This window comes from Condylura cristata, unplaced genomic scaffold, assembly GCF_000260355.1.
Source record: "Condylura cristata isolate star-nosed mole 26May11 unplaced genomic scaffold, ConCri1.0 scaffold00028, whole genome shotgun sequence".
Taxonomy (NCBI): Eukaryota; Metazoa; Chordata; class Mammalia; order Eulipotyphla; family Talpidae; genus Condylura; species Condylura cristata.
Window position 1 is genome coordinate 27,838,517 of NW_004567129.1, and position 10,401 is coordinate 27,848,917.

Consider the following 10,401-nt stretch of genomic DNA (forward strand, 5'->3'; position numbering starts at 1 on the left):
TGTACCGCCATGTGGTCACCTGCGGGGCAGGAATCGAGCTCATGCTGAAGTGGCTTTAGCTTCTTAGTGCTGTGCTTTAACACCCTGTACCACCAGGGACGGCCCCTCCTTAATTTTTAAAAAGGTATAGTTTAAGAACTGCTGATGTAATTGCAATGTAGCATACCTCTCTGTCTTGGGGCAGTGGAAAGAGTGGGGTACCGGCTGCTGGACTATGAGCAGATGTCTGGCTTTATCCTGAGGAAAGAAGTGGATGTGTTCAGATCCCTTTGGACTCTCAGACCTCTGCACACTTATCCAAATGTCTAAGCTCACCACACTGTGCACCTGCCACGGAATCTTGCAGTTTAATGCATTAATAGAGGTGCATCCCTGACTACATCAGGAATCTTGACATAGACCTGCAGAGCTGTCATTCAGCAGCATCCGTTTCCTTTGTCACAGGGTGTATTTGTTTTATGCGTGCAAAAGTGTGTTTGGCCAGCCTGCCCATAGGGGCCTTTCGCACAGAGTAGGTTCAGAGCAGCAAAGACAAGACCACTAGAAAAACTAAAACTAAAGAGAGGGTACAGTTGGCAGGGATGGGTGGCTGGGAGTTGAGAGTATTCGACTATGACTAACAGCCTCTATTTATTATAATTTAAGCTGTAATGAGACTCCAGAAAGTAGGGAAGGGAAATCCTGGCTGTGCAATACCTTGAAATCCCCATTCTCAGCGAGTCTCTAGAATCTGTTTTGCCAACCTGTGAACATTGTTATTTGAGTTACAAAGCCTCAAGAGGTGTGGGTCATTCTGTCTGCAAAGGGGGGCTGGGTGGGGGGAAGGGCAACGGAAAAAGTGGTCTCTGGGACCTTCCTGCTGCTGCTTGAGGCACAGTCTCCTCCCTCTCCCCTACACCCTCCCCTCACAGCCCCCCTCACCACACCTCCCCCCATAACTTGTGACCAGCCACTCACTGCCTTCAAATCGATGGCAAAGGTGAGAACGGGAAAGTGCTCTGTGGCTCTCACCTGGACGTCAGGGCAATTTCCCGAGTCCAGGCACTTGTGATAAGGACAGCCGGCTCTTACCCTGTCCTTACTCTGGGCCAGGTCCCGTCCTCAGCGTGAAACGCCATGTGTCAGAGCGTTTGCTCCTTACAATCCATGGGCTTCGCTATCAGCCTCTTCATTTTACTTATTGGTGAGGAAGCTGAGCGGCTCCGAGAGGGGATTAAGTTCTCTCTGCACCCCACCTTTAGGGCGCACAGCTTGGAAGCAGACGCTGTCTTTTGTGGCTTTAATTTGGTTTCGAATGTGCCAGGGTCCTGGAGCTAAGCTTGGAGAGGGAGGAGGCGGCGAAAAGCCGAGGAGTGATCCGCCGGGAGCGGTGGGGGAATCCCCTGGGTCGCAGTTGCTGGTGGTGGTGGGGGGTTGATCTGGCTGCGCTACGAGTGGGGGGCCGGTGTCCATGTCCCGGGGGTTCCAAAGCTGCAGGGCGGGCGCGCTGAAAGAAGCACAGGCAGCCTTACCTGTCCCGATGCTCACCTGGCGGCCAGCTTGGAGGTGGAGGTGGCGGCGTACCAAGCCTTCCTGGGTCCCCCTTCCGATCTCCTGCCCCGCCCCGGGGGAGGGTGGGCGTGGGGCGCCCAGGACCGGCCGGACCTGTGGGACCCGGGGCCCCGGCTGTCTGGGGAGGCCGTCACCTCTAGACAGCAGGCTCTTCCGGGGCTGGGACGGCTGTGGGCGGCGGGGAGGCCTCCGCACCTTTAAACTCATAAATACCGCCACCACACTGGTGGCCGGACGCACGCTTAGCTGGCGCCCCCGAGGGTGAGCTGGGGTCCGGGAGGGCGCCCCCCCACCCTAGGCTGGTCACCAGGCTGACAGTCCAGCCTGACTGCCAGGACAGGTCTTCCCAGAGCTGAACTGGAGCTGGCCAGCAGGAAAAGGGGGAAGAGGAGAGGGTAGGATGTGCAGCACTTGGGAGAGACTGAGGCAGTCAGGTAGAGATGGAGTGGGGGAGCCTGGGGTCACTAAAGGCAAGCGGTGTGGGGTGCTGGGGAGGGGTGACAGGGAATGGGGCACTTCTTCAGGCAGGATGGAATTCTGGGACATCTCAGGACAGGGCATGGGGCTCACTGAGACCCAAATTGAAGGAGTCTCTGGAGAGTGAGGCCCCAGAGAGCTGGGTGGGAGATCTAGGGACCAGGGCAGAAAAACTAGGGCTGTGGAACAGCATCCCCGACAGCTGAAAACGGCTTTGCCACGTGGCTTCCCAAGCTGAGGGCAAGCGCCCTCCCTCCCCAGCCTCTTGCACCCAGAGTGAGCAGCCCCCAGGGGACCCTTGGTTCAAAGCCAGCCTCATCGCATCTTCATTGTGCAACTGAACCATCCAGTTGCTCATTTTCCTCCTCTGCGATATGGGGCGATGATGAGGGTAGCTTCTGCACATAGGAATGTAGTGAGGCTCCGATGACTTAATCTATGCAAAGGACTTAACCCACAGGGCCACTGCGCACTGTTCATTATTTTTGTTTGCTCTCTAGCTCTGCACAGCCTCCCCTTGAAGACCTCCCACCATCCTGCCTCCCTGTGACCCTGCCTGACCCCCTCCACCACCACCATCCTCCCAGCTGCCTCCTGGGGTGACTCCAAGATTGACCTACTCTGGATCCTTCCCCTCCCCCCACTTTACCCCCCACCTTTCCCCTACCATGTGTCCCCTTCACCTTTGCTGGTCCTGCTGTTATCTGCTCCTCTTTTTCTCCCTGGGCGTCCAGGGAGCCCCAGAGCCTCCCAGTGCTGCCCCCGAGCAAGTTCATCTGTCTTACCCAGGTAAGTGTCCGTCACCCCTCCCTGTGACTGCTTAGCTCAGCCTCGTTGGCGGGGAGCTCAGGAACCCACATTTCTGTGAGAGCCTCAGTGGCCCGCCTCTGTGAATTGGGGCCACAAGCAGCAATGCATGTGGCTGGACTGGAAATGATTCAGGTGCAGGCCTGTAGTACGCGCTCTCCAAAGGAGTCCGGCCCTGTCCTGGCGAGTAGTGTCACGCTCCGCATCTCCAGGAGCTGGCCGCTGGTGGACAGTAAACCCTCAAATCAGTTGTGGAAGAAACCAACCAAATTCCGGTGTCAGAGCCAGATTGCCTAACCCTTTCAGCCCTTGTCGCCTCCTCCCCACAAGGCTGTTCCTGAGCATGGTCAGGGGGGGGGGGGGGGGGGGGACACTGCGGCGGGAATTCTGGGACTCTGGACCCTCTGCACGCTCAGGGCCTGGGTTTGAATCCCAGCTCTGCTACTTGCTGTGTGTCACAGGGCAGATGACTGAACCTCTCTGGTCTCAGCTCTTTGTCTAGAAATCGGGGACATATTCGTGTGACCGCATGGTGAGAAGTAAATGTAATTGTACCTGGGAAGTGGGAAAAGGGAGCTTGGTGTGTGAGGCACAGCCTGTACTTGGTTTCGGTCCGGCTTGGTTTTTTCCTCCGATTGTGTTCAGTGAGATAAAGTTGGTTTACATCATTGTCTTTGGCCTCCGTTCAGATCTCTACAAATGTATGTTTTTACAACATACCCACCGCCAGCGCACTGGGGCTCCTCAGCAGTGCCCAAAATTATTGAGAACCTCAAAGTTGTATGAGTTATAGCCACCCCATTTGTCACATTAGAAAGAAAAATGGAGACACTTAAGAATATTTATTAAGTCTCTTCAAATTAATCATGACGAATCCATTCTGTTGTAAGGTAAAAATCATTTTTCAGGGGGGAAAAAACTCCATTTTACAAGAGAAATCGAGTAAGAGAATGGCAATGATTTATGTCTTTTTAAATACCTTCGATGTCTGGCTTAACAGGAGACTGCCAGAGTTTCTCTCTGCTTGGCTCCAGTCTGTTTTGATGCCTTGCTTTGGATGATGCCTATAAAGGCTTTTGTTCATATGCGGATGGTGTTGGCTGAGAAGGAAGGAGGATTTTTACAACGACTTTCACAGTGTTTTCTCCCTCCCTCCTTCCTCTCTTCACCCCTTTTCTCCCCCTTCCCTCCTTTTCTTTCAAGTTACTTCAGCTTTTTTATTTTGAAATAACTTAAGATTTACAGAAGAGCTGACAGATGGTACAGAGTCTCTGTACACCCTTCACTCAGCTCCTCTAATGTTAATCTCAAGTATCCAAGGTCGAAGCTAAGAAATTGACACTGGTAGAAAAAAAAAAGAACTGGAAAAAAAAAAGAAAGAAATTGACACTGGTATCATATCACTAACCAAATGTATGGACTTGATTTGGATTTTACTCATTTTCCCACGGATGCCTTTCTCCTACTCTCGAGCCCTAGACTGTGTCTCATTGCCATGGGCCTTCCTACCAGGACAGTAGCTCAGTCTGTCCTAGGATTTTGTGTTCTTGACACTTTTAAAAGAAGGTCATTTCCACAGTTGCCCTGTGGAAAGAACAGGCTCTGGCATTTGCTGGCCAAGGGAACTGGACTGTAAAATGGAATGGCAAAGAGCATTTGAGGGTGTCGTGACAGCCGGTCAGCTCACGGCTGCCTGTGTTTGGCCTCCAAAATAGAGCAAATATTTATCTTCTCCCCGAGAGTTTCAGCTGGATAACTCATCTGACCCCAGGTCACATAGTCTGGAATTTGAACCCAGGCAGCTTGCTCATGAGCCTCCGATATTTGTTGTACAATTCAAACGTTCCTGCCAATTTTAGACTTTGCAGAAGATTTGCAAAAAATATTAGTTTCTTTATCTTCCTTACCCAGTTCCGCCTAGTGTTGCCATCTCCTATCATTCTGGTAGAAAGATGCGGCTGTATCCTTTACGCTGATAGGATACGAGTAACTAAATCACAGACCTTGTTTGAATTGTACACTTTTTCTGTGCCAGGATCCAATAAAGACACCCCACCGCCACTGCACTCCATTGTCCTGTCTCTCCCCACAGGCTGGCTTCTCAGTCTTGTCTTTCAACATGACCTTGATGCCTTTGAGTGCTACTGAGTACTTATATTGTAAGATGTCCTTCACATGGGTTTGGTTTTTTTAAGATTTATTTATGTATACACACAGAACTGGGGTACAGGCCAGAGGCGCAGGGGTGGGAGGATTCACCAGAGACAGAGTGGGGAGCAGAACAGACAGATCTACAAAATCCACTGCTGAGGGGAGCAGGGGGGAGACAGGAGAGGGTCAGCTCTCTGGCTAGGGATCGAACTCGTGCTGAAGCTGCTGCGGCTGGCTTGGTAGTGCTGCGTTTCAACCCACTGAACCTCACGTGGGTTTGTCTGAGATTTTCTCACGACTGGATTAGATTCCACATCACAGGAGTGACGGTGTGTCTGTCTCACTGGTGCCAGCAGGTTCACGGTGTGGGCGTGGTCACTAGGGGGCGTGGTCAGTCGGTGGGGGCGTGGCTGGTGAAGTTGAACTTCATCACCAGGTTCAAGGGGCCTGCGGAGTTTCTCCACTTTTTTAGTCTTTCCTTTGTAGTTCGTATTAACATTTTTAAAGTCAATTTTGGTATAAAGATATAGTTGGCTACTGAAAATAAACTACTTTTTAAAAAAGATTTATTTATTTATGCATACAGAGCTGGGGTACAGGCCAGAGATGCAGGAGCAGTGAGAAGATTCACCATAGTCAGAGTGGGGAGCAGAACCGACTGATTGGCGAAGTACACTGCTGAGGGGAGCAGTGGGCGGGTCAGGAGAGGTCTGCCACGCCATGTGGGTCACCTCTGGTGCCGGGGATCAAACTCATACTGAAGTGGCTTTAGCTTCTTAGTGCTGTGCTTTAACCCCTGTGCCACCAGGGAGGGCCCGAAAATACAATACTTTTAAGAATGAAAAAATAGACAATGGATGATACATTTTGGTTGATATTACTCATCTGATAAAAATACTAAGCGTTTTAAAGCAGTGGCTATGAGCAACTGAAAAAATTTATCACTACAATTTTTATTACAAGTTGTACTGATGTTGAAACTATGTAGCTAGTAGACATCTTGGGGGAATTTCTTGACACTATAGGAGTCATATTTCTCTTGGCACTTGCATCCACGAATTTCAGCACCCAGAGGTGGATCTTGTCTGCCACGACTAGTGTGGTGTCGCCTGACTGTGACATTTCCCAGTCCCCTCTCTCCCTCTCACTTAAATTTTACTCTCAGGAAGGACTGTCCCCTCCTCCCACTGTTTATTTACTGTTGGTTTACGTTGATTTAGACTTCACGAGCATATTAATCCCTGAGTTATCATTTTTTATCTCGGGGCTCAGATTAGCTTCTGGATTCTTCTATCATCATGTCTTGACCTCTGCCTCACCTGCAGGCACCACACATTATTCCAGACTCACCTGTGTATTTCCTGCCCCATGTCTGGAATCACTCACTTTTCAAAGAAGCTTGGTCTTTTTGTCAGAGAATGGGGGTTTGGAAACTTAGATCTCAGCCAGTACAGTTTCTCCCCTGGCTTCTCTCCCGCCCACCTGAGGCCTCTCTTTTTCTTTCTCCTTTTCCTAATAAGCCTGTCCTTTTAAAATGTGGGGGGGGGGAAAAAAAAGACGCTAAGATCTGAGCACTGGCATGCTTGTGGTAGCTGAAATGCGAACACTCCCAGCCTTGCTCGCAAACACAGCTGGTTTCTGCGTGTGTGTGTTGAGAGACACCCCCGAATCCTAACCAGCAGGGGCTCCCATGGGTGCCTGGATGTGCCTAACCTCACACCTGTATTTCTGCATCTGTGAGATCCTACCCAGACCTCTGATTTTAGTCTTTCAGGGCAGTAACTTTTTCTCCAGTCTCGAGAAGCCTTGCTTCTGTCCCACGATGGACTTCATTCCATGCCAGGAGAGGCAGCAGGTAGCTTCGGAGTTATTTAGCCACATCCCCATGAGAAATGCAGACTAGACATGATGCTCCTGTCCTTCCTCTCGGAGTCTTACAGTGTCATTATTTCCCACAGCAACTTTCTCCCCACCCCTTCAATGTGGCCACCCTATTAATTTTTTAGTATACTTATGTAACTTGTTAGTATTTATGCTTCACGCTGCTTCCATCCTTACCACCACACTCATACTACCTGGGTGGTTTGTTAAGTTATTTTGGAGGAGTGTGAAGGAAGTAAGAACAGTACTCTAGTACTAAGTACTAGGAGTCAGAGAGATCCAGATATGGGTCCTCCCTCCTCCCTCCTCCTACTCCCTTCCCACTGCTCTTCCTGCCCTTTTCCTGCCCATCCCAGATACAGAATCCAACTCTTCAGTATGGCTATACCTGTTTGTACAATTGAGCAGATATCTGTGTCTTTTCTTATATCCTCTCTCATGAAGACTAGCCGACAAGAGATACTCTCTGTACTTTGCTTTTTTTCTTGGCAGTATGTCCTGGACATTCCATATAAGTGCATAGAACTTGTCTTTTTGACAGCTGCATAGTACTCCATGGGATGGTATGATATGATGCAGTTTATCTCTCCATTCCTCCCATGTGTGGACATTTTAGTTTTGCTTCTGCATTTTGCAATCATACACATTGCTGCAAGGGATAATCTTATGTGAATGCATCTGTCTACTGCAAGAGAAAGCACTTGTGCTCTTATTACACTGTCCCTACTAAAGGGTATTTTTAAAACCTTGATTTGGCTGCTAAGACCTATTAATTTGGAGCTATGTCTTGAAAGCCTGGATTTGCCTATCTGTAGCTTGGGATACAAAAAATACCACATAAAGAACAGCAGTTGACAGAGGCAGCTACCCCTGAACAGGAGACTGCTGTTTGCCACACACTCCACCACTCCCTGCTGCCTCACTCCCTACAAATGAACCTTGGTCCTGGTTTATATTATCTAACTAGCCTGCATAGACACCTGAGTTTACAACCCCGCAATGTTATCATATACATAAAAAATGTTTGGCACGAGGCCAGCACACAGTAAAAAATGCTGTTAATAATAGTCTCCATTCTCTTAATATAACCCTCACCACCATTGTTCAGGGAAACATTCTTGTTCGCGAGACAATTTCGTTACCGTGTGACAGTCACAGAGGGTGGTCATACAAACCTAGATGGTGCAGTGCACCCCACACCTGGGCTGGATGGCATCACCTACTGGGACCACTGCATATCTGTCGTTGACTGAAGAGTTGTTAAGTGAGGTTGGGACTGTGCCAGGCACTGTTTCAAGTGTGTTTTTTTTCTTTTTAAAGATTTATTTATTTATGCATACAGAGTTGGGGTACAGGCCAGAGGTGCAGGGGTGGTGAGAAGATTCACCAGAGACAGAGTGGAGAGCAGAGCAGGCTGACTGACGAAGTACACTGCTGAGGGAGCAGCGGGCAGGTCCGGAGAGGTCTGCCGCGCCATGTGGCTCAGCTCCAGGATGGGGATCAAACTCGTGCTGCAGTGGCTTTAGCTTCTCGGTTCTGTGCTTTAACCACGGAGGGCTCGCAAGTGTTTTTCTTATATTGATGCAGGTGAGCCTCCTGACAACACTATCGGGTAGATACTGTTACTCCATTTTCCAGATAAGGAACCCGAGGCTCAGTGAAGCAATGTCTTTCTTGTCCAAGAAAAGCAGAGCTGGAAAACAGTGGAGCTGGAGTCAAACTCAAGCGGCTGCAGAACCTGGGTCCTTACCTACTCAATATTCATGAGCTCTCACTCTCTGGGTATTGCACGCCCCCTGCCCAACTTCACTGCCCAGCCCCCCTCCTCTCTTTCTCCCTAGGGGAGCCCGGCTCCATGACTGTGACCTGGACCACCTGGGTCCCAGCCGACTCGGAAGTGCAGTTCGGACTGCAGCCTTCAGGGCCTCTGCCCTTCCGGGCCCAGGGCGCCTTCAGCCCCTTTGTGGACGGGGGCATCCTCCGGCGGAAGCTCTACATGCACCGAGTCACGCTGCGGGGGCTGCTGCCTGGGGTCCAGTATGGTGAGAGGGGTCCTGGCCTGAGGTGGGGGTCAGGAAGAGGAATGAGAAATAGACTAGAAGCTACTACCCCTGAGAGGCTCAGGCGGGTCTGGTGATGAGCCCCAGGGTGGACGTGGGGCAATGGATCATGGGTACCTGGGGTGAGATGGACAGAAGGATCCTGGCCAGGCCAGTGACTCCCACACTGGTGGAAGACGGGGTAAAGGAGAGGTCCTGGGCACGCCGCTGATCACGACCTTTCTCTCCCCCCCCCCCCGCCCCCAAGTTTACCGCTGCGGCAGTCCTCAGGGCTGGAGCCGACGCTTTCGCTTCAGGGTCCTGAAGAATGGGCCCCACTGGAGCCCCCGACTGGCTGTGTTTGGGGACCTGGGGGCTGACAACCCAAAGGCCTTGCCTCGGCTGCACAGGGACACTCAGCAGGGCATGTACGATGCCGTTCTCCATGTGGGTGAGCCACTGGCGAGGGTGTGCCTGGAGGAACCAAGCCGGCGGGTGGAGGGCGCACAGCATGGGGGTTCAGGCCAGTGTGGTTATGAAGAAGTGGGCATGAGGTTGGGGGGTGTTGAGAATAGCTGAGACGGTGTCTCTGGTCAGCCGGACCTCCCAGGCCAAACTCCTGATGTGGAGGCTTAGAACCCCTCCTTGCAGTGGTTTTCTCCTGGGGATGAACATGATTGAGCTCCTGCTCCCTCAGAGTTCCTAGGATCGTGTGGTGGAATAAGTCAGCACAGCCTGGGGTATTGCGAGCACCATGTGGGTGTGACTTGTGACTGGCGTTGCTGTTGTGAGTTGAGGGGACAGGGAATGAGATGGTGCATGGAGATGCGGCGCCCATGGTTCTGGTCTTCATTCAGTGGCCCTGTGACCTCTGGCGAGCACTTTACCCCTCTGGGCCTCAGTTTCCCCATCTGTCATGGGGATAATGTCCATGTCCGAGTGTGTTTAGAAGGTCCAGGTGACCGAACGCGGGGAGCATTTGGTGCCTCATACCAAACCAGTGCCAGTCAGTCCTAATGCAGTTGTTCTGGGAGGGGCTGAGTGGCAGGCAGAGTGTTCTGGTGGGGGGCTTCTGTGATCAGATCACAGGGCCCGAGCATGCTGCTCCTGGGGTCCCAGTGACCAGAGTTTCAGGAAACGATTCCAATCGTACATCCGTGTGGGTGTGAGGTAGGGATCAGAAAACCCCAGGGCTCAGAGGCCAAGGCGTGCGCAGCTCACCCCTGAGCCACCAGCTCTCAATTCTGGGTGCTCACTCTCTCCCTGCCTCACCACATCCACATCCCTCAGGAGACTTTGCCTACAATATGGATCAGGACAATGCTCGCGTCGGGGACAGGTTCATGCGACTCATCGAACCTGTGGCCGCCAGCCTGCCCTACATGACCTGTCCTGGGAACCACGAAGAACGCTAGTGAGGGGCGGGGCTTGGGGCGGGGCTTGGGCCCCGTCCCCACCTGGCCCTGCCGGGCGCCGGGCCCTTCTCCACGGCCCT

General features: G+C 51.8%; 1 protein-coding gene across 3 annotated transcripts in view; it reads left to right on the forward strand.

Annotated features, from left to right (window-relative positions):
• Positions 1 to 10,401, forward strand: part of LOC101623974 (iron/zinc purple acid phosphatase-like protein) — an 87,358-nt gene that overhangs the window by 69,253 nt on the left and 7,704 nt on the right. For 2 of the 3 annotated variants that reach the window (XM_012730603.1, XM_012730604.1), the window contains exons 3-5: positions 8,709 to 8,909; positions 9,175 to 9,357; positions 10,197 to 10,320. In XM_012730603.1, the coding sequence (XP_012586057.1) occupies positions 8,709 to 8,909; positions 9,175 to 9,357; positions 10,197 to 10,320 (508 nt within the window). Of the gene's footprint in view, positions 1 to 2,696; positions 2,818 to 8,708; positions 8,910 to 9,174; positions 9,358 to 10,196; positions 10,321 to 10,401 lie in introns of those variants that run through there. The other variant, XM_004690609.2, reaches the window with a different exon arrangement.